Source organism: Solea senegalensis, linkage group LG19 (genome assembly GCF_019176455.1).
Source record: "Solea senegalensis isolate Sse05_10M linkage group LG19, IFAPA_SoseM_1, whole genome shotgun sequence".
NCBI lineage: Eukaryota > Metazoa > Chordata > Actinopteri > Pleuronectiformes > Soleidae > Solea > Solea senegalensis.
The window spans coordinates 16,168,844-16,190,524 of record NC_058038.1 but is presented as its reverse complement, the minus strand read 5'-3'; the positions used below and the strand labels follow the sequence as shown (position 1 = coordinate 16,190,524).

Here is a 21,681-nt window from a genome sequence, read left to right as displayed (position 1 = left end):
GCAGCAGGAAGAAAAGTGATGGATTAAAGAGAAAGTGGCTGTGAATGAATCATTTACAGAGTAGATTATTCCAGAGAGATTGTCATAGCTCAGTGGCAGAGCGAGTTGTCTTTCAACTCGAAGGTTGTGGGTTCAATTCCCGGCTCCACTAGTCTACATGTTGATGTGTCCTTGGGTAAGACACTTAATCCCATGTTGCTCCTGACGACTGTGTGCAAGTGGGTATGATAGATAAGTGATATAAAAAGATCTGCTGTATGTGAATGGCAAAACTTGAGACTAGAAAAGTGGCAGGTAATTAAACAGATGATTATATGTGTCATCTTGAGGACTGACCTTCAGAAATGAGGATATTATTGATATCTTTAGTGCGAGTGGTGGTCTGCACTGGAGAAAAGAGGAATGAAGGTCAGATGGAGCAAGTCAGAATACCTGTGACAGTGAGACAGTTGGTGACGATGCAAGAAGTAGAGGTGAAAGTGAATATGTTAAAATACCTGGGGTCGACCACCCATAGTAATGGACAGTGCACATGTGAGATAAAGAAGAAAGTGCAGACAGGGTGTGGATGAATGTCAGAATGATAGCAGGAAAAGTGAAAGAGAAGGTCTGTAAAATGGAAATTAGGCCAGCTATGATGTATGGCTTAGAGACAGTGGTACTGTCTCCATCTCTGACAGGAGGCAGAGCTGGAGGTGCCAGAACTGAAGATGTCCTTGGGAGTATCCAGGATGAGAAATGAATTAATTGATTATTCAAAGGACAGCTCAGGTTGAATGGTTTTGGAAATAAAGTAAGAGATGGTATAGTGAGTGTATTGAACAAAGGATGCTGAAGCTGGAGCTGTTTTAATGCGTAGGATGACGTTTGCAAAGACAAGAACAAAGATAAAAACATGAGTAAACCAGAATGCTTTATTTAAAATTATACTACAATAACAACGTTGAGGAAAAAGGTTTTCAGGTTAAAAAGAATGACGTTTTACACAATTCAACTGCCTCCCAGCCCTCCTTACAAGAAATGAAACACATGAGAATTCAGAATGATTTTCAAAGCGGATGTGAATTGCTGGAATGACATCCTTGATCCAAAAACAGCTGCCTACAAGCTTTTGATGTGAAACAAGGGCATTTGCTATGTGTAATAAAAAAAACAAGCAAAGAAAAGCAACAAAACACAACAACAACATAAAAGCAAATGTGTTTAAGACAAAATGGCCCCTCAGTTATTCTCCATTGCTCCCAAAATTGAGTCAAAAAGTATCAAATAATGATACCCTATCAGGTCAGCTACGATTGGTGTTGAAGATGAAGATGTAAATTATTTCTAATGCAGGAGACAAACGAACATGTTGCTACAGGGTTGTGAGCGTGCAATGGAGGGAGGATGGGCCTGATGTCCATCAGAAAATGCATGTCCAAAAACCACACTAGCCAGAACAACCTCTGCATCCACAGTGGGTACATTCAATGATCCTTCCCTGCAGAGAAGGAAAAAAAGAAAGAAGAATATTTTATTTACTTATGTGTCAATACATTTGTAAGAGTGTATACGTACAGACATCAGCAGGAAGAATGTAAATGTAATGTAAAGCATTTGATACATTTCAATAAGGGCTCATGCCAAGATTGATTTTAAAATGATGAAATGTCAGACTTACAACTTCCAGCTTGCTCTTGGGGACTCTGCAAATGCAGTTGGTTCCAAAGTTGGTGTCTCTTGTTTGAATGCAACGCAGACAGCACAGGTTCTCATAGCCTTGTTTCTTCCACTTGGCAATCAGGTTCTTGTCAGCGTAGCCTTCCTTTATACAGTACTCGTATAGCTCTGCCAGGAAACAAATACACACATACACACACAATGAGAAAGAAAGACAGCAGCTGCACCTTGTGCACAGATTTAAACTACCAATTTGTTTATCATATCTTTTCATGTGCACACAAAAACACAATGCCAGTAGAGCTGATTGTGTGCAAAAAAAATGGATAAATGTATGATATGATTGTCATGTTTTCACATACTTGGTTCTAAGTGGAAGTGAAAGAACTCCATTAAAGCTAATTTTGCTTGTTTGGAAGAAAAAATGGAAGAGGAAGAGGGACACAATTGACAGTGTTATAAAGTTATAAAGAGTTATAAAACAGGTGATGAGGTATCTCTGCCTACCTCTACTGATGGCTTTCCTTTTGTAGAAGAGATCATAAATGTATCGACTCCGCTGATGGTGCAGCCTAAAAATTGGCCAAAGGGACTCCACCTTTCGCTTTCCCTCATGAGGTTCAGTTTCAGCTGCAACAGAGCACAAATGAGAAAGGTTAGGGAAAAAGTCAAATTTGTGGCACAACTACTTAGATGATTAGCCTCTCTGGACTTGGTGTGACATATGAAGAGCAGTCATTCCCAGAAGCAGAGTCACAATTGGGTCACAGGAGATGTTTATCATAAAAATATAAATGCACACATTTGTTTTTGCTCCTAAAAGGCAAACAAAATGATTATCTCCCTTTGTTCACAGTTGTTTCCTATGGACAATATAAAAGTGCTGGGTAAATATTTCAAGATTTTTTTGTCCAGCCCTTTCTTATGTATATTAGCAGTACTTCTATGAGGAGTGGCTGTTTTCCTGTTAAAAGAATATCAGGTGTAACAGATATGAGAGTCAGTTACGTTGCATAATGCACTAATTTGTCCTTGTGACAGTTTATTTTGCGAATTGAGTGATAATGATTTGGTGACTTGAAAAAGCGCGTTCTCGTCTGAAAAGATTGTGAAATTTTTGTGATGTTCCTCAACCTGCCGTGACGTTACATTGGATATTACGGTTAAAGCCTCAACTCCCACGTAAATACTATTGGTATATATTTGACGTAAGTGATTAATCTTAGGCGATCGGCCAGGAAACATGAATTAAAAACGAGTATTTTATTCTTACGTTGTACCAGTCGCGTCAACCGACCTTAGATTAATTCACTTCCGAAAACTCCACATGGTCCAATTTCATCTTCGCCACCAAAGAAATTAAACATGATGGATCAGATTTTTATCAAAGTGAGTGAAAACCCAGAGAAAGGATGTAATTATTTTTCCACCTTTAACAAAGTACACTGGCGTCGCACAGTGCGGGGTACATCGTTGAAAAAAGATCGCGGCTTACCTTCTCTCATTTTTTGATCCAGTTCGTCCAATGTGGGCTCAATGAGCTCCCAGCCGTCTGGAGGAGGCTTCCGACTTCTCTTTACTTTAGGCATATCGTTGTGTTACCTGGAAGATATAATAAAGTCTCCGTGTTATCGTTTTGATTGTGCGAACAAGGCTTCGGCACTACAATTTGACGTCACCGGATGGTGTCCATTTCAAACCATTGGCGCTCGATGTACGTCACTACGAAAAATAAACTCTATTTGCCAGGACGTAATAACTTGATTACTTATTTTTTGGACCAACACACTAACAACTATTTTATTATTTCATAAAAACAATTATTTAGGTCAGTGCGAAAATGTCAAGTGCGATAAAACCAAAAACAGGTGGCGTTCTGCTGTTCTTGGCATATTGCATCACCTTAGTACTCTACAAATGATCCTTAAAATAAACAACATAATATAGGTTTCTTGTATTTGACAACTCACGTCACCTAGCGTAGAGACTACATACTTTACAAAAATATACATTTATTTTAGTTTATAGCTGCAAAATATTTACAAATGCTTGAAAAACAACACATATTTTCGAGATTTGTAGACAGGCAAATTATTGGACACATCAAATATAACTACAGTGAGTCAAGCAAGCTGTCAGTTTGTGCTGTCGCTTCAGTATTTATGTTTTCTGAGAGCGTTCACTTACCAATTGCTTTATATTAAAGACCTCGTTTGTCAAGATGCCGAAGGGAGGTAAGACTAATTTTAAAACATGCGACTGCCTGTTGAGGTCAGTTTTATGTACATGTATTAGACTGCTGTTAGCCACCATATGATTCTGACGAATTTCTTCTGGAGTATACTTATGTCCCCTTACGTATTCCAAATCGTTCCCGTTGCAGGAAAGAAGGGTGGACATAAAGGTCGCATGCGGACGTACACGAGCCCAGATGAAATCGATGCTCAGATGAAAGCAGAAAAGGAAAGGAAAAGGGTAAGTGTAGTGTTCAAAGGATCAGAGGATCAAAGTCACCAGACTTTGATCCTCTTTACACCAGTAAAAATAATTTTGGACTGTGATTTAGAACTTCAAACTATGGAGGGTAGCATTATACCTTTCTTCGTATTCTTCTCTCCAAAGTCTTTCACCCTTTTGTTTATTAAAGTCTCCTTATCAATGATTCTCTGACCACAATACTTTGTCTCGTAGTCCCAATCTACTGTCGTTACTGACAGAAAATATGGGATTAAGTATTAGGGCCTAACGACAAATTTAATTGAGAATACAGTTATAATATTACGCATCATAACAATCCATATGCCATTAAGTGTTGGGCCCTCTGTTATTGTACTGTAGCCGTCGGAGACACCGTGCTCACCATAGTCCCACACATCCAAAAATGTAATTATCAATCTAATAATTTCTTGAGAATGACAAAACCTCTTTGAACAGCATGCAGATGTAACCAGCAGTAGCCTTGCAGTCACCCACTACCATCCATTTACCCCTCCACAAAAGAGATGATTTCCTCCAAATCTTTGTGATTCTTCAAAACAAACACAGTTTCTTGTCCTTGTACAAAGTCCTGATGCTAAAGTTAATGTGGTGCTGATTTGCCAAATGAGTAAGTATTTACTTATTTGTGAGGCCCAAACCAAAATATAACTTCACAAATCTCCACGTGTTTCATCTTGTACCAGGTTGCGGCTGATTGTTTTGTGTGACTTTGTGATGGTTTTGCATTGTCTTGCTGTTAGTTCTCAGTGGCTGTTTAGTTTTTTTTACTAGTTATGCTTTTGTATTGTAAATGTCAAGAGTTCAGTTCAGTCTCTTATCCTGGGGGCACTGTGAACTGGTGCGCATATGACCCTATGCCCCACAGACCCCCACTACTCATGTGAACTCATTTGTCTTTCATTTGTTTGTCATTATAGCAAGAACAAGAAGAAGGGGGGGAGGGTGCAGCACAGGATGACAAGACAGAGGAGAAGTTATCAGGCTCAGGATCAGAAGACAGTGATGACGAAGATAGCCAGGTAATGCCACACAACACAGCACAACATTCTTAACACACATTTACTTTACCATAATTGATGTGTTTGCAGAGGAGGAGAGCAGGAGTGGAAGGATTGATAGAAATTGAGAACCCCAACAGACTGACTCAAAAGACCAAGAAAGTCACACAGTTTGAGCTGGATGAGCCCAAGCAGTTATCAAGGAGAGAGAGGTTTGTGTGTGTTACAGGAACAACATAAATTACAAGTCTGATGTCTATTATATGGTAGAAATTTCTAAATGTTATCTGCATATTCTGTGCAGTGGGATAAAACTGCACAAGAATATGATTTTGACACCTTAATTTCAAATTGACAGAGAAGAGATGTCCGGATAGTGTTATATCTCTACAATATTATCATACAAACCTTTTTTTTTTTTTACACCACTCCCTCTCCATCTTGAAACCCTCTAACCTTTGCACAGAGAAGAGATTGAGAAGCAGAAAGCGAAGGAGCGCTACATGAGGTTGCACATGGCAGGGAAGACGGACCAGGCCAAAGCTGACCTTGCTCGCTTGGCTATTATCAGGAAACAGAGAGAGGATGCGGCAAAAAAGAAAGATGAGGAAAAAAAAGGTAAAGTGACAATGAGTGACAGCTTTGAAAACGTCACAGCTGTTCTTTTTATTTTAGTATTTGAGAAGTTAGACTACTTTGTGGTGAGTCATAATGCCTTATTATCCTGTAGTGTGTGGTTGTTTGGAATTGTCTTGCATACAAATTAAACCAGAAATGTAGCAGCAGCAGCTTTCAACATTATGAAGTTATTTTATTATTTTTAGTGATGACTGCAGACGATGTGTAGGATGTGTGGGGGAAAGAACACTATACAAAGTATTATCTAAAGGGAACTTGGTGATTAAACAATAGCAGAGAAAGACTAATAAAAAGTACAATATGGTCCTTTATCAGTGCTTCTACTCAGAAATCAAATGGCAGTGTGTACCATGCTGGTCACGTGTGTACTTTATTTTCTCTTCACAGCAAAAGAAGCAAAAGAAGCAGTGGCGGCAGCAGCTCGAGGAGTAAACTCCCTCTCACTGAAATGATGCAGAGTATTTATCAGAGGGATATTCACATGTTTGTGGACTGGTGCAATATGTGGCTATTTTTTAAAAGAAGAGCTATGAAGAATATATAAGACATTAAGGTAATAAAAACCATGTGGAAATGGTTTTAAGCGACACCAGTGCAGAGGGGTTGTGTTTGTTTTTGGCATGGAAAAATGAAATGGCCTCATTGATCCTTCCAGGATGTACTACAGCTACATTAGAGCGGTCTTCACGTACACACTTGGAATGAGCCTGTTCTAACCTACGTGCTTGTACATTGTGTAACACGTGTTATACTTATCATTGTACAATTGCAACTTTGCGAAATAAGCTTTGCCACCATGTTTTTTTGGGGGATCTTACATTGTATATAACTGACACTGGATAATGTTTCAGAGTAATATGATGAAACCAGCAAATGTGTGTGTTCTTTCCTTTATTTTGATTCATTTTCCTGTGAGAAAGCAGTTTGTTGGTTTACTCTTGTGCTTTCCCGTGTTCAGATCTGTAAATATTACAGATTTTGGAACAGAAGGACGTTCTAGTCAGTTGAGAAACATAATTTCTATGAAATATTATTGTTTATTTAAAATAAATATAAAATGTGTTTGGAAAATCATAAATTTTTTTAATAAAAAATAAATTTCCCCATTAAGATTCAAACATGATATACAACTTATTATAGTAAAAATCGAACCTTTTTTCCAGTGAAAGTACATCTATTTAAATACAAGGAAAATGCCTCCACTGAAAATTTTACTAAATTCTAAGCAGTTACTTGCAAAGTACTTTAAGTATCAAATGAAAATTCTCATTTGTGATATCACATCATATTTTAGAATATTATTGTTCTGTGTCTAATTCAGCTGTTGCTTTATATACCCCCTCTACTCTGTGCTCAGACTTTGGGTCAAACAAAAGAATGAGTCCTGGCAGCAAAGGACATCATTTTCGCCACTTTTAACAAGAATAAAGAACTCCAGTGTTGACTTACAGAAAATATACTGTGTTTTCTGCTCGTAATAACACTTCCTGCTCACTAGATGGCGGTAGTGGTAACAGCAATGGTAATTTTGCCAAACTCTCTTAAAACCCAAAGAAGAAAAGGAACTCGTGAGCTGATTGGTGGAGAGTTTGGCGGACTTTATCCGCTGCTGCTGCAGACAAAGTGGTGGTGTGTTCACTGCCTTCAGTTCAGCTCAACGTCTTTCTGCGACTGGAAGTTCTTCTGCCTCTGGTAAGAAACTCATACAACTACACAAGTGCATACTTAAAGCTGTGATAGCGAGAGGCGCCATTTAACCAACTGACAGTTGCTTGAAAACCAGTTTTGGTCGAGTCGTTTAACGTTTATGTGTTTTGTTTTTTTCCATGCGGTGATGCAATGCCAGTACAGTCTTGACAGCAGTAGTTTTCCTGTCAGAGAGACACAGGGTCGCGATGATGTGGTTCGCGAACTATTTCCTATTTTAGTAGTTGCAGTTTCAGTTTTCAGACATCAATGTTTTAACCGTTACAAGTTCAGTATTGTGTAATGAAAGTTATTAAACTAAGTCACTTTTAAACTTAAACCACAGCAGCAGATGCAGTTAAAGTGTGTTCAGACTGTCCTGAACTGACTTCACAATGTGAATCTGAGTAGACTGGCATTTAAAAATATCTGACTGCTTATGTGAGCAGTGATCAACGTGCGGGTCCACGGTGTTTGAGTTCAAAGTTCAACTGATGAGACCATGTCACGCCACTGCTGCAGACAGTCATGTGTCCTCATTCCTGTGAAGCTCAGGACAGTTATAATAAACATGACTTTAGTGATAACAATAGATCTGAATCTTTGAATTTATATAAACTATACATTTTTAAATTAGAATTTATATCTGTAGTGTATATACTGACACTGACATGTGGAATCCATGCCTTTCCAACAACATGGTTTTATTGAAAAGCTTGAACATTTTAATGCTCCCCATAAAGTGTGTGTAAAGCAATGAAAGATACCTCCTCTGGCTTTCTCATCCCACAGGAAAATGTGTTGCTATCCACCTTGCCTATTAATATTTAAACGATTAAATAGTCACTTAATGTTAGAAAGTTGGTTTCAAGTCATGTTTAGCAACATTCTGTGATTTAAAACAATGGAGAGGGGCTGGAGGAGCTCGTACACACACACACACATTCTCACATGCTGGTTTTGCATTCATTGTGTGGACAATTATAGACTATTTAAAACATGTACACACACACACACAGAGAGATACACACGAAAATGCCTTAGTTGATACCAGAGTAAATCAACAGATTTCCACACTTTAACAACTATCTTTCCCTCACACATACAGTAACTGCTGTGTGAATGCAGTTTGTAAAAGAGACATAAACAAGGTGTGTAGGAAATATCTTGACCTGTGATCTGGAGTTATATTTGCAGAAAAGTGCACTATAAAGACTGTATTTATGACTTTACCTTTCATTTGTTTGATGATTCTAATCTAATCTTTCTATCAAGACAGAACTTCTCCTCTTCAGATCTCCATTTCGATTGGTGACCATCCACTCAAAAACAATGTCTTTGACAAACGGCGCCGGTGTGAGCAAAGAAACGTGGGAGTCGCACAACAAAATGATGCTGGAGCCCCTGTCCATCAACGACTCCGAGGTTGGTGTTCAATGGAATTTTAAACGTTGGTCACATCCAGTGCAGTGGAAGTTGGAGTGTGTCGACTCCCCACGATCACGAACAACACCCCTTAAAATGATTACGCTTTAAGGAAAGTCATCTGTATGGCTGGATATTGATTTGAAAAATGCTATCTATTGATAGCTCAACTTCCATACTGATTCCTGGTTTAGGGTTAGTTAGGTTAATATTTTTGCTCTGATATTTATTCCCAACACTTTCAGAAAACATGGCAGTACATTTAGGTAATTGCTTTTTAATTAGAGTAATATGAGCATGTTGTCACTGACAAAACACTTGCACTGTGTTTCAGGTTTTCTCCATCATAAAAAAAGAGAAGCACAGACAGACGTACGGTCTGGAGCTCATTGCGTCTGAGAACTTTGCCAGCAGAGCTGTTCTTGAGGCCCTGGGTTCTTGTATGAACAACAAGTACTCTGAGGGGTATCCTGGACAGAGGTACAAATATTTCTTAAAATGCATTAATAATATAAAGCTTCAGTGTGGAAACTTTGTTGTTGATGTTGTTATTCTGCCTCAGTTTTGTCTTTGAACAGAAACAATGTAGCATTATTTGTATGCTGCATCCTTCATCTAAAAAATTAGCTTGGACAAGCAATACTATAACACCTGACTGAGGGAGCGTTTGGGTGTATACACCTGCAGCACAGGGGCGGGTGGATGCAAGAAGCATTTATCCTTTCAAAACTACTGAACAGTTGTAGTTTTTTTAGTCGCTCTCTGTTTGCAGCTGTCTCACTTCAGTAGCTTGATGTTACTGTTGCCTCCCCTTCGCCTGTCTTGACATAAAACACAGCACTTCCTGTGAGCAGCACAGTAAAGTTGCTGGGTAATGTGAAGATGTAAATACTTCTATACTGAGAAAAACAGAGAGAGCCTCGCTGTTCGGTTGAATGTAACAGACATTTCTTTATATTTAGAAGTTAAGCACTTCAGTGTCAAGATTGATGAAACTAATAATTATTACTGTTGTTGATTCCCGAATTCAGGTATTATGGCGGCACAGAGCATGTGGATGAGCTGGAGAGGCTTTGTCAGAAGAGGGCGCTGGAGGCCTATGGTCTGGACTCAGAGAAATGGGGCGTGAACGTGCAGCCATACTCAGGTATTAAATCCTTTTTTTAACTCCAAGAAATCGAAATGAGTCAATGTTAGATGTGGAGTCTTTAAAATATTCTTCAAACTCCTCACTTTTCTTTTTCCTCTGCATTATCCTTGTTCCTCCCTCCGACTTGTCACACTGTTGCCTCTCTGTTAGGTTCGCCTGCTAACTTTGCGGTGTACACGGCCATGGTGGAGCCCCACGGCAGAATCATGGGACTGGACCTTCCTGATGGAGGTCACCTGACACACGGCTTCATGACAGAGAAGAAGAAGATCTCAGCAACGTCCATCTTCTTTGAGTCAATGCCATACAAGGTAGAACGCAATCACGAGCACTTCGTCAACATGCACTAACCCCGGTAATCTGTTTACGAGGGTCCACCATTCTGAAAAAATGGGAACAAGAACTGCACTGTTTATGATATCATATAATATAATAAATGTTGACGAGAAGATGAGAATCAAAGCACAATGCTCTCATTGTCAAAGCACCAGCAGTGGTTCAGAAAAAGTACAGTTAATCCTGGACTACTGCTGCTGCCAAGTATCATGACATTTGAACTTTCCTCTACCTTCATATGTTAATTTATAACTTTGTCTCTGAGAACCAGATTTCTCAAACTTAAAGTCAGGACTAAATCTAGATTACTGTAATCTGGTGAGTATGTTTTATTTGTACTTTTTACTGATGTATGTTTAACAAAACAGGTTTTGAGTATATTTTGAGCACTTTTTTAATGCTGGAAAGCTTTAACCCTGAATTAGGGAAGTTAAACAGCTAAAACAAAATATATACATATATATATATATACATACATACATACATACATACATACATACATACATACATATATATATATAATTGAGAAAGGAAAATTAATATAAAATACGCAGATAATCCAAAGCCCAGAATCTAATAGATCTAATATTCTGTACAAACACTGACGAACCGCAACTCTGGTCCCCACTTGAGCGGGAAGACCAGCGTGTGAGTGTTTGCTCAGCTGCAGTGGCCATGCCCCCACAGTCTCGGAGCAGCTCAATTTTACATGATTTATAACCTCATTTTAATCACTCAAATTTGTTATTGTGGTTACTAACACACTTTTCTGTGGGCTGTTGTGTTTCATGCTTGTGTTGTGTGTATCTGATGAGGCTGTCATTGTAATTGTTATGTCATGTTTTACTGTTTCTAGGTGAATCCAGAAACTGGCTACATTGACTATGACAGACTTCAAGAAAATGCAAAGCTGTTCCATCCCAGACTCATCATTGCGGGTACACACACACACACACACACACACACACCCCTTAGTATTGTTTTAATAATTTGGTGTTATTTATCTAAACAAGAATGAAAAAAAGAAATGAAGAGAGCACATTCATCACAGTCATCATTTTCTCCTCCAGGAACAAGCTGCTACTCTCGTAACCTTGACTACGCTCGCATGAGGCAGATCGCTAACGAGAACAGTGCCTATCTGATGGCAGACATGGCTCACATCAGTGGCTTGGTGGCGGCCGGTGTGGTGCCCTCTCCCTTTGAGCACTGTGACATTGTTTCCACCACGACGCACAAGACGTTGCGCGGCTGCCGCGCTGGACTTATCTTCTACAGGAAAGGTAACGACATCTCTCCCCCACCTTTCCTCTGCCCCCCATTTCTCCTTCCACCCCAACAGGTCGAGGCAGACGGCCACACGTTTTTGGGTCTGGTTCTGTCAGAGATTTCTTACTCTGGGTTTCTCTTCTCTCTAGAACACTGTAAAGGTTTCTGCCTTACTTTATACAGTGCCTTGAGATGTTGTGATTTGGCGCTATACAAATAAATTTGAATTGAAGTGACAAAAATTGCAATCAAAACCAACATTTTTTTCCTGCTGTTCTGGTTCCTTTTTTTTTCCATTGGTGTCGTCTCCAGGTGTGCGGAGCGTCGATGCTAAAGGCAAAGAGACTCTGTACAACTTGGAGTCTTTGATTAATCAGGCTGTGTTTCCTGGGCTGCAGGGAGGACCACACAACCACGCTATTGCAGGTATCCAACCATCATAATTCATCTGTGTATGACTTGATTTCCTTCAGCAGCTGTTGAGTCACCCATGTTTGGTTTGTCCGTGTCTCGTTGGCATCAGGTGTAGCTGTCGCTCTCAAACAAGCCATGACCCCAGAGTTTAAGGCCTACCAGCAGCAGGTTCTTGATAACTGCAAAGTTCTGTCCAGTGCCCTGATTGACCACGGCTACAAGATCGTCACTGGTAAGAAACAGTTTACCTGCACTTGTGACTGTACATTTCATTCACCATGGGGGTGAAAAAACACACAATAACAATGACATTTGTCTTTATTTTTTCCTTATGTAAAACATATAGATGTTGAGGTGTTGGATGAATGTAGAGCAACCAACCGTATGGTTTTTTTTTGTATGGGCATCTTAAATCCAGGGACCAGTTTAGACCGATCACATTAACACAGATTGTTAAAAAATAATTAAAAAATCATTTTCCTGATTAAAAATGAAAGTTTCTCATTGTTGGATAAAATACTTAGTAGGCTTTCCTATATTCATAAGTAGCCGTGTTGTAATTATGATGAAGTCAGAATTCAGTCTGCTTATATAATGGCATTGAATTGTTTTTGGTGTACAGCCTGCCTGAAAATTTTGGAAGAGTCTCTTTTTCGTTACATTTGACAAAAACATGATTAACTACATATAAATAAACTTGTATGATTTTTTTTTTTTTTTTAAAGCAATAGCTGTAGCAAAAATGTGGTTTGTTAATGCCTTTCTGCCATTATGGAGCCCCTCTGCAGGATTATGTAAGATTTGTCACAGCACCTTAAAACTTAATGATCAATGTCATTTTAAGTCTGATATTTTGCATCTCTTCCTGTGTAGGCGGTTCTGACACCCATCTGATCCTGCTGGACCTGCGCAGCAAAGGAACTGATGGAGGACGAGCGGAGAAGGTTCTGGAAGCCTGTGCCATCGCCTGTAATAAGAACACCTGTCCAGGTAGACTGTGTGTCTGTGTATAGTTCCCATGTCAGTGAATGCGTGTAAATTCTTATGTGAAACTGACTATTTGCGAAACTCCTCCCCTCATATTTTTTGGTCCAGAACTGACCTGTATGTAAAAAATAAAATAGAAATCAAGTCGGAGATGTTACCAATCTGAAGAACACTTTCCCTCAAGAATGTCACTTTTAATTTTACACATATGTCCGTTTGTATAGGGGATAAAAGTGCTTTACGCCCCAGTGGTCTAAGGTTTGGCTCTCCAGCTCTGACCTCCAGAGGCCTGGTGCAGGATGACTTCAGAAAAGTGGCTGAGTTCATTCACAGAGGTAAAGGTTATCAATGTACCATCGTGGGACTGAACAAACCACGATGATTCTGGAGAGATAAAAAGAAAATCCCATCCCCACTCTCCTTTTACCTTGCAGCTATTCAGTTGACCTTGGAGCTGCAAAGCAGCCTGGAACCCAAGGCCACTCTGAAGGAGTTTGTTCAGGCTCTGTCCAAGGACGAGAAGTTCCAGCAACGGGTGGCGGAGATCCGGGCTGAGGTGGAGGCTTTTTCTGGTCAGTTCCCAATGCCTGGCCTTCCTGAGCTGTAGATGGCAGCACTTCAGATGTCTTCTGGACTGAAGCTCATTAACAAACGTTGTTCTATCAATTTTGAAGGTGTGTTACATGTGTATATTTTTTTCTGTTAAATCAGCCACTCTCCAAAACGACACACTTGACAGCAGCCATAGATACACATGTACTGTATTATACCATAACATGGAATAGATGTTTCAATGATTCAGTGTTGCTACTGTTACTGGGTTAGGTGGGTTTTTTTCACGGTTTCCTGAGTCTTTAAGAAGCTTTAAGTCAGAAATCGCAGTTTGCTTTGTATTACACTTAAAATTCCAAAGGTTGCTAGAAGACTGCCACACATTTGAGACCAAAACACAACTGCTGGTTTGATATGTGAGCACCCTGTGTTATAAACTAGACATTTACAACAGAATGTTCTGAATAATAAAACTGCTGTTACATGTGATTAAAGTGACCATAATGAATGACTTTTCAAACCAAACTAAGTGAATACTCCCTCTTAAATATAAATACTAACACAAGCTCTTATATGTATTGTAGAAAAATGACGTGTGTCCAGTTCGACTGCAACCCTCAGATTGATTCTAGAGGGAAACAAACCTGTTCAACTGTTTTGATATTACTCTATATTGAGAGGGGTAATAAATGTACACGGGCTGTAAAGTCACTAAACTCACTGGCACAACAGTCACAACAGAAAAGTGAATTTGTAGAGTTTCTTGGAAGAGGTTTTAAACAAGGAACACAGAATGTTACACAATGTCACTGCAACCTGATGCACTGACGATCAATAATAGAATCACTGGGACCTGGTCAACTACTGTATATGATTGGAATTATTGAATCATTTTATTCTGTTCAGAAAACTGCCTTTGAATTGAGATGTTAAGTTCTGTCAAGAAAAAAAAACCTTAAAATAATTGCAACTGTGCTTTTTCTCTTCTCTTCTTCTTTTGAGATCACCAATAAAATCATCTTCTGATATTAAAAAACAAAACAGTATGTGATGATTACTGTAGTTTATGTACAGTATATTCATTTCATACAATCCTATGGCATTCATTCATAATATATTATGATGTTTTAAGACCACTGATACCAGAAAGGGGGAAAATAATAACAAGAATCAGACTGTATCACAGTATTTAAAACAGTGGTATTGTGGTAATTACAGAGCAGAGAGAAAGGTAAGTCAATGCAGTTTCATACACAATGGTGCTGCATAAACAGACATAATGATAAGGAATCAATACAAAGTTTATATTTACAATCCAGGAAATTAAAAGCTTAAAGTGAGGTTTTAAAAGAGTAAAAACATGGTTTAATGGTTAGATGTAAAAACTAGTAATAAGTTAAAGAATAAAAAATGGATTAGGTTTAGAAAATATACAGATAAAATGAAAACAATGTAAAATAACTTAAAGTTTAAGAAAGTTCAGAAAAGTTATTTATTTAACCTTTATTGTACTAGGAACTCGCATAGAAAATCAATTCAATTAAAACTGACGGAATTTAAAAAAAGCATAGACTGGAGGGATGAAGAGTCTCAAATCAGCATCGACTAGATGTACACACGCTTGAACAACAGGGGGCGACGTGCACCTTTAAAGCTGTTTTGTGGTCACCTGTAAAAGGAAAAGAAGAAGACTCGAACGAACCCCTCCACGTTCGTTTGGTCGAGTCTGATTGTGGCAGGTCAGAGTGAGTCCGCGCGCACGGCCGCTTTAGTGAACAAGGGACTGTTTCGTGACGAAACATTGACCCGTGTCCAAGGCATTCGTATTAAAACAGCACCTTCAGACTATTGCAGAGCGTTGGTTTCTGTGTTTCTCGACAGTGAGTTTGTTCATTGTTGTCACAGTGTCGGTTAGCCCGGCTAGCCTGGTTAGCCGCTTTAGCTGGCTCATGAAGAGGTCCCCTACTTTAGCTAACTAGCTCAACTTTAAGCTAGCTAAGAGAAAGTGACATTAGTTTGACTCTGTCGCGGTAAACAAACGGATGCAGATATGCAGGACTTACTGGCCACCGTGGACCACCTCAAGTTTGACCTGGAGTTGGCTGTGAAGCAGCAGCTGGGAGCGCAGCCTCTGCCTTTCCCCGGCATGGACAGTGAGTTATTGGGGTGCTAGCTGCTACTTAGCCGCTGTAGATCATGAACTTTAATGGCTTTATTTATGTTCGTATCTAATTTGTTTCCTTCCAAAACGTCTCTTTACTTAGGATGTAATGACTATATATGTTTGTTTCTGCAGAGTCCGGCTCTGCTGTGTGTGAGTTCTTCATGAGAGCTGCTTGTATGAAAGGTAAAAACAAACCAGACATGTCCACATCTCTGCATGCAGGTGGACTGCACAGTCGCAGACTGTCACACTTTGAGTAGATCCATAACACTTTTTTAGTATGATATCACAACCTGAAATATTTATTTAAATAGACATAATTCTGGTACTGTCTTTTTATGTCATTCAAACGACCAAGCTGTCGTTTCGTGCTGATGTATTAGCTCGTATCAGATGTATCAAACAATAATTAAACATTGGGTTATAATGGTGTTGCTGCTTTTTATATATTTTATACAGTATGTGCTTAGTGAGGTATCTTTTCAGATTTCATGCCTTTTCTTTTTCCAATATCCAGTCCAGTTACTTTGACCAGAATCAGTCTGATACTGATCAAGTAATGAGCATTTTATTCAGAACTTAGTAAGATTAAAATGCTCACTAGGGACAATCAGACCTATATTTGTATCCACCACCCCATCGTCTGAGATGCGTTTAGTAACCCCGGTGAATTTGATAAATTTTTTGCTGGGTCCACAACTTGTTGAGATCAGAGTGGCTTTCATTAAAACAAAAAACCTATAACTTTTATCACTTCTGCAATCACACATGCAGTCCTCTAACCAAAACTTGCTGCTGCTGCCATCTTCTGGTTATATATGCACCACAAATATATATGTGTGTGTGTGTGTGTGTGTGTGTGTGTGTGTGTGTGTATATATATATACATGAACTTTGAATATCTATTTGATTATAAGCAGAAGTAGTCACCTTAATCGTGAAGTAATTGTGCATGCCATGTAGTCAGTTGACATTCTGATAACTTTTTTTGTGTGTCCACTCTCAGGTGGGATGTGTCCTTTCCGTCACATCAGTGGAGAGAAGACAGTTGTGTGTAAGCACTGGCTTCGAGGACTGTGTAAGAAGGGGGACCAGTGCGAGTTTCTCCATGAATATGACATGACCAAGATGCCTGAATGCTACTTCTACTCCAAGTTTGGTTCGTTGACTTTCTCATAATCACACAGATTTATTCGTGTTGCTGGATTTAATTGGATCGTGTTTAAATTTTTTGTTGACCCTTGCAGGTGAGTGTAGCAACAAGGAATGTCCATTCTTGCACATTGACCCAGAGTCCAAGATCAAAGACTGTCCCTGGTATGACAGAGGCTTCTGCAAACATGGTGGGTCCCGGAAAGCTGTTGTAGTCTCACTGTCCTCCTCTGCTGGATTGAATGTCTTTCTCAGCAGTAAAACGGACCCTCTACCTTTTTATATCCATTTGTGTTATATTTCTGTCCCTGAACTTTTTGTCCACCTTGCTGTCTCAGGTCCAGACTGCAGACACAGACACACAAGAAGGGTGATCTGTGTGAATTATCTGGTGGGCTTCTGTCCAGAAGGGAAATCCTGTAAATTTATGCAGTATGTTGTGTTTTTAATTTGATTCCTTTTTCTTACATAACTGTTCTGTCTGAATTAAAAAAAAAAAGTATAACAAATTATGTCATTTTTGAAAGCATTCATAATACAAAAGTTAGAGGCAGACAAAGAATAAAAGTAACTGGAGATTTCACCTGCCGCTCGCGTAGATTTAACATTTTAAATGTTTCCTGCAGCCCTCGGTTTGAGTTGCCCATGGGAGCTTCTGAACAGCCTCCTCTACCACAGCAAAACCAGAACCAAACAAAGGTGAGGGAAGTACACACACACATCTAGGTGCATATTTAATGACTGCAGATTTATCTCAATCCCTGCATTAAACAACAATCCCTGATTGAATTTATATGACCCACTTGACAGTAGTCAGGCTGGGAACTGCTGAAGCTTCTGCCCCAGCACACAACTGTGAATTGTTCTGTATACAGATTCTTTACCTTTGTTCTCCTGCAGTCTGTGCCTACCATCGGCCGTTCATCCCTCTCACTAATCCAGCTAACCCACTCCAGCCAAGGCCAGCGGCCGCAGAACCACTCAATGATGGGTGCTGTTCAGCACAATAACATGATGGGCAACAGAGGGCCTCGTCCATTGGACCAGGTCACTTGTTACAAGGTGAGACATTTTACTACTACTCACTTTTTTATATTAATCTATTGTTTATCTTATGGGTCATTTTGTCTACCTTAAGTAGATGTTTATTTGGATATATTGATTTTATGATTATTGTCAATAGTCCAACCAATGGTTTTAATGTTCTAGCATATCAGTGTGTTTTTGACTTTGTCAAGCCATGCAGCCATGGAAAATAACTTGAACTAACTTTTAAATGACATTAAAGGTGTTAAGAATTAACTTTTTCTAACAGTACTCATACATATGTCTGTGGTAAAGTCTTAATACCACCATTTGACCTTTTTTTTTTAGCAATGCTATTGCTACTGACGACACAGTATAATTATTTCTTAATCACTTTACTGGAACACATCCAGTTTTAAAATGACACATTTTTTCAGTTAAAATCAACACCTTTTTATGGGGCTTTATATATAGAAAATGATCAGGAAACAATGAATTACAGTTGTACACTTTAAATTGTATCTCAGCATACTTGAGATATTATGTATATCCAGTTAGTAGAGAAGTCAAAAGGTGCTGGTTTGCTGATTTTTCTTTAAAATGTATTTGTTTTACCTTTTACACAGCTCTAAGCTAGTGCCTAGTCCCTGACACTTAAGAATAAAAAAAACATTGGTGGTAATATCAGCTACTGGCCATATTATTTTGAACATCCTTATTTGCCGAGAATTTAAAAGTAGTACATTAATCTAAACTGTCTGGACTGTGTTTATCATAATGCAAGTGAAATGAATATATTGGTGTTATATGGGTTTAACTCAAGAGTCAAGTGACAAAAAACACATGTCTTGATTAGTCAATAGTGGTTATTTCTTCTGGGGTGTGAAGTCTACTTTTAATAAGGAGTCACCTTGTTTTTTTTCTGTCTGCAGTGTGGAGAGAAGGGCCACTATGCCAACAAATGCACAAAAGGCCACCTCGCCTTCCTCAGTGGTCAGTAACCTGCAGTCCTGAGGTTCAGACACCACAGCTCGCCCCCCTGGTGAGAGAGGAGAAAGACAAGAGGAAGCTGCTCTGCTCCACAGGCTGAGGTTGAAGACTGTTGCCTCTTACAAACAGTGGATACACAAAGACACTCAGATCAGTGTGGCGGTGGTTGAATAACCGGACTCTTGAAAGAACTAAGCATCCAATCATCACAGCCAGGGTCCAGTCTGCAGCAAGTGTCTTCAGACGTACAGCGCTCTTAACATGTTGCTGATCTTTGTTTTTCCTTAGGTCATGTGACTTTGATAGGAGACCAGGATTTAAGTCTGTAATTCTATTTAATGTTGACAATGTCTTATAAATCAAAACAAAAAAAGGAAACATGAACATGCTAGCAGGAATTTCAGTCACTGCTTTTTCTACTGTGTTTGATAGAAGCCTAAATTCACACGTGTCACTTGTCAATTCTTACTTTTCAACTCCGACATTTTCGGCTTTTTGCAAACGTTTTAAATCCTCAGTAGTTTATACCACTGAATGTGAAAACCCCGTTGTTCTGAGTACAATTGTAGCTCAGCTTATGTTAAAATGTATTTTCAATTGTCAGCGGCAATGGTGTGAACATTCATACATCTGTACAGCGTGCAAATAAATGTTCTGTTACAAATTTGCCTGTTTAACTTTTCACATTACAAAAAAGGATTTGGGCTTATAACTAGAGGGTTTTTCAGTTCAAATCCTAGGATAGGTCAAGGGCCCCGGGTGCAGATGAGCATAACCCACTACTCCTGTGCCCAGCTTGAGTGCATTTACTACAGGTGTGTAAAACTGGGTTTAATATAGAGGTCAAATTCACTACCAACTGTGTGTGCAAACATGACTAATTCTAATTACAGAGATAAACCTGCCACTTTTTACAGTAACTGATACTTGAGATGTTTGACTTTTGCAGACTTAAGATATAACCACACAAACACGATGTATAACATAACGTTATTTTGTTTATTGGTCACATATTAACACACAGCTGAATAGAAAGCACAGGGGAGTCAAGAGATCCAACTTCAACCCCTGGAGGTCTAGGAGCTGCTTAACCAACTCAGTGGTACTTCCTCCAACGATCGTGCTCTACAAAAAGGAAGAATAAGAAAGACGAATATTTATAATATACAGTTCTGAAGTCCAGAGAAAAACAACACACGAAGAAGGTTATTCTTAAACTACTTTAGAGAAAGTGGGACATCATAAATGGGAAAAACAAGTATGCATTTCTTACTGATGTGGTCGTATTCCCACAAGTAGCTTATGGCAACATAGCCAACAAGCAGCATAGCGATACCACCAATGCCTCCCTTCTTTACATTGATGTACTTGTTGTAGTATCTGTCATGGCCTGGAAGAGATAGGTGGAAAAAACAGCATAAACCACAGGAAACCAGGCGTGATTTTAAAAACAAGTGAACCTGGTAAATATAAAGCTGTGATTAGGAAATTAGTTGGGGGTCAATACACTTCCCCATTCTTTGTTGATGACTGGAGATATACTCAAATTATCCTATTTTACCAATTTGGGTTGACTCCTTAAATATGGAATCTAATTAACAATAGATTCCATAAGTTATGATTTTCTTTTTCAGAATGTAAACCTTCGGCTACCGAAGTCGGCTGTAGTGTTGGTTTGGATTTGTCAATTGATCTAAAAGAAAGGAGTCATGACATCAAGAGGACAGGAAGCTTTTTGTTTAATCCTTCTTTAAGTTTCAGAACAGGTTTCCTCACCCCTGCGGACGGCTGAGATGATGCCATTGGGAGTGAAGTCTCGACCACCAAGCCAAGTTCCCAGCTCACCGAGCTTCACCTCCATCAGTCGCTTCTCAATTACAGGAACTGGTAACGTAGACAGAAAAAAGGTCAGTTAAGTTCAAAGTGACTCGAAAGGTATGTGCCAGTCCCCTATCTATTCATTCATTTAAAATCTCAGATCCTTTGTTTATTGATTTGTTTGAATCTGAAATGTTGACCTGTTTTTCAGTTTCAAATTATCACAGATGATGCTGTCTGACTATAGCTCAACTCATAAAACTATGTTACATAAGCAGATAAAACGTAGTAATATTAGTAATACTGAAGGAGCTGAAACAAAATGTATTTAATATTAATATGCAACTACTTCAACTATCAATAATGTTTTGCATGTCTCAGCACAGCTGACATTTGGCACATTTATCCGAACTAAAGCGCAGATGAAAACATTACTGATGGCTGTTCACTTTATGAACTCACGACAGATAGACAGTGAGCTCGCTCAATGAAACGATTATATAACGGAAATATGACAAATTGACAGTACCAAAAAGGGGTCCAGCCAAAGTAAGATTAAAACAAAGAATCACGTCACTGTTTGTAACAGATTCATGTCCAGAAGCGGCTCTTTCGGACTCATTTCAGTTGCTAATCTGCCAATGACAAGCAAAGACCTTGACGTGAGTCAGAAGACCGAATGCGGCCTCCAGTCACACAGAGAGCTTCAGCGGACTCACTAACGGTAAGTCTGACACGAACACACACACACACTCTGAAAAACACAACAATTTAACGACAAAAGGCACAAAACACACAACTTAAGTGGGTATTTTAGCAGAGGACACGGCGCTTTACCTGGTCTGTCCGCCATCTTGACTGGTGAAAGGAGCTCGCGGTCGGGACTGATGGGAATAAAAAAAGAAGAGGTGCATTAT

The 21,681-nt window shown here is 39.1% G+C and overlaps 5 protein-coding genes across 6 annotated transcripts; 3 read left to right on the top strand and 2 right to left on the bottom strand.

Moving 5' to 3' along the window:
* Positions 1-896: 896 nt before the first annotated feature.
* On the bottom strand, positions 897-3,349 carry bud31 (BUD31 homolog). The gene is made up of 4 exons (XM_044050849.1): positions 3,155-3,349; positions 2,167-2,289; positions 1,661-1,827; positions 897-1,480 (listed from the first exon to the last, which is right to left on the bottom strand). The coding sequence occupies exons 1-4, from the start codon at positions 3,246-3,248 to the stop codon at positions 1,430-1,432; spliced, it is 435 nt and encodes a 144-aa protein (XP_043906784.1). The 5' UTR covers positions 3,249-3,349; the 3' UTR covers positions 897-1,429.
* Positions 3,350-3,745: 396 nt separating this feature from the next.
* pdap1b (pdgfa associated protein 1b) lies at positions 3,746-7,245 on the top strand. The gene is made up of 6 exons (XM_044050848.1): positions 3,746-3,893; positions 4,043-4,134; positions 5,076-5,177; positions 5,247-5,368; positions 5,623-5,774; positions 6,183-7,245. The coding sequence occupies exons 1-6, from the start codon at positions 3,881-3,883 to the stop codon at positions 6,245-6,247; spliced, it is 546 nt and encodes a 181-aa protein (XP_043906783.1). The 5' UTR covers positions 3,746-3,880; the 3' UTR covers positions 6,248-7,245.
* Positions 7,246-7,383: 138 nt separating this feature from the next.
* On the top strand, positions 7,384-14,655 carry shmt1 (serine hydroxymethyltransferase 1 (soluble)). 2 transcript variants are annotated; one of them, XM_044050847.1, is made up of 12 exons: positions 7,384-7,487; positions 8,757-8,906; positions 9,241-9,386; positions 9,938-10,053; positions 10,207-10,367; positions 11,249-11,330; positions 11,463-11,675; positions 11,974-12,087; positions 12,185-12,307; positions 12,949-13,065; positions 13,287-13,397; positions 13,497-14,655. In XM_044050847.1, exons 2-12 carry the CDS (start codon positions 8,814-8,816, stop codon positions 13,667-13,669), a joined length of 1,449 nt encoding a protein of 482 aa, XP_043906782.1. In that variant the 5' UTR covers positions 7,384-7,487; positions 8,757-8,813; the 3' UTR covers positions 13,670-14,655. The 2 variants fall into 2 exon arrangements, with proteins under 2 accessions (XP_043906782.1, XP_043906781.1); XM_044050846.1 differs by having other exon boundaries at positions 7,385-7,487; positions 8,761-8,906.
* A 655-nt stretch (positions 14,656-15,310) lies between these two features.
* cpsf4 (cleavage and polyadenylation specific factor 4) lies at positions 15,311-19,610 on the top strand. The gene is made up of 8 exons (XM_044050034.1): positions 15,311-15,767; positions 15,911-15,961; positions 16,785-16,937; positions 17,026-17,121; positions 17,269-17,362; positions 17,557-17,629; positions 17,831-17,992; positions 18,889-19,610. The coding sequence occupies exons 1-8, from the start codon at positions 15,665-15,667 to the stop codon at positions 18,955-18,957; spliced, it is 801 nt and encodes a 266-aa protein (XP_043905969.1). The 5' UTR covers positions 15,311-15,664; the 3' UTR covers positions 18,958-19,610.
* A 314-nt stretch (positions 19,611-19,924) lies between these two features.
* atp5mf (ATP synthase membrane subunit f) lies at positions 19,925-21,681 on the bottom strand. The gene is made up of 4 exons (XM_044051082.1): positions 21,602-21,681; positions 20,723-20,830; positions 20,220-20,336; positions 19,925-20,071 (listed from the first exon to the last, which is right to left on the bottom strand). The coding sequence occupies exons 1-4, from the start codon at positions 21,615-21,617 to the stop codon at positions 20,043-20,045; spliced, it is 270 nt and encodes an 89-aa protein (XP_043907017.1). The 5' UTR covers positions 21,618-21,681; the 3' UTR covers positions 19,925-20,042.

Excerpts from the sequence above, each read along its gene's own strand:
- atp5mf (XM_044051082.1), bottom strand. Across the intron at positions 20,337-20,722 it reads CATCTCAGCCGTCCGCAGGG|GCCATGACAGATACTACAAC; the intron begins GTGAGGAAACCT and ends TATCTCTTCCAG. Across the intron at positions 20,072-20,219 it reads GTGGGAATACGACCACATCA|AGCACGATCGTTGGAGGAAG; the intron begins GTAAGAAATGCA and ends TCCTTTTTGTAG.
- cpsf4 (XM_044050034.1), top strand. The coding sequence starts at position 15,665 with ATGCAGGACTTACTGGCCACCGTGGACCACCTCAAGTTTGACCTGGAG. Across the intron at positions 15,962-16,784 it reads GAGAGCTGCTTGTATGAAAG|GTGGGATGTGTCCTTTCCGT; the intron begins GTAAAAACAAAC and ends GTCCACTCTCAG. Across the intron at positions 17,993-18,888 it reads ACCAGGTCACTTGTTACAAG|TGTGGAGAGAAGGGCCACTA; the intron begins GTGAGACATTTT and ends TTCTGTCTGCAG.
- shmt1 (XM_044050847.1), top strand. The coding sequence starts at position 8,814 with ATGTCTTTGACAAACGGCGCCGGTGTGAGCAAAGAAACGTGGGAGTCG. Across the intron at positions 9,387-9,937 it reads GAGGGGTATCCTGGACAGAG|GTATTATGGCGGCACAGAGC; the intron begins GTACAAATATTT and ends TCCCGAATTCAG. Across the intron at positions 10,054-10,206 it reads GAACGTGCAGCCATACTCAG|GTTCGCCTGCTAACTTTGCG; the intron begins GTATTAAATCCT and ends CCTCTCTGTTAG.
- bud31 (XM_044050849.1), bottom strand. The coding sequence starts at position 3,248 with ATGCCTAAAGTAAAGAGAAGTCGGAAGCCTCCTCCAGACGGCTGGGAG. Across the intron at positions 2,290-3,154 it reads GGATCAAAAAATGAGAGAAG|CTGAAACTGAACCTCATGAG; the intron begins GTAAGCCGCGAT and ends GCTCTGTTGCAG. Across the intron at positions 1,828-2,166 it reads AAGGAAAGCCATCAGTAGAG|AGCTATACGAGTACTGTATA; the intron begins GTAGGCAGAGAT and ends GTTTCCTGGCAG.
- pdap1b (XM_044050848.1), top strand. Across the intron at positions 4,135-5,075 it reads CAGAAAAGGAAAGGAAAAGG|CAAGAACAAGAAGAAGGGGG; the intron begins GTAAGTGTAGTG and ends TTGTCATTATAG. Across the intron at positions 5,369-5,622 it reads CAGTTATCAAGGAGAGAGAG|AGAAGAGATTGAGAAGCAGA; the intron begins GTTTGTGTGTGT and ends ACCTTTGCACAG.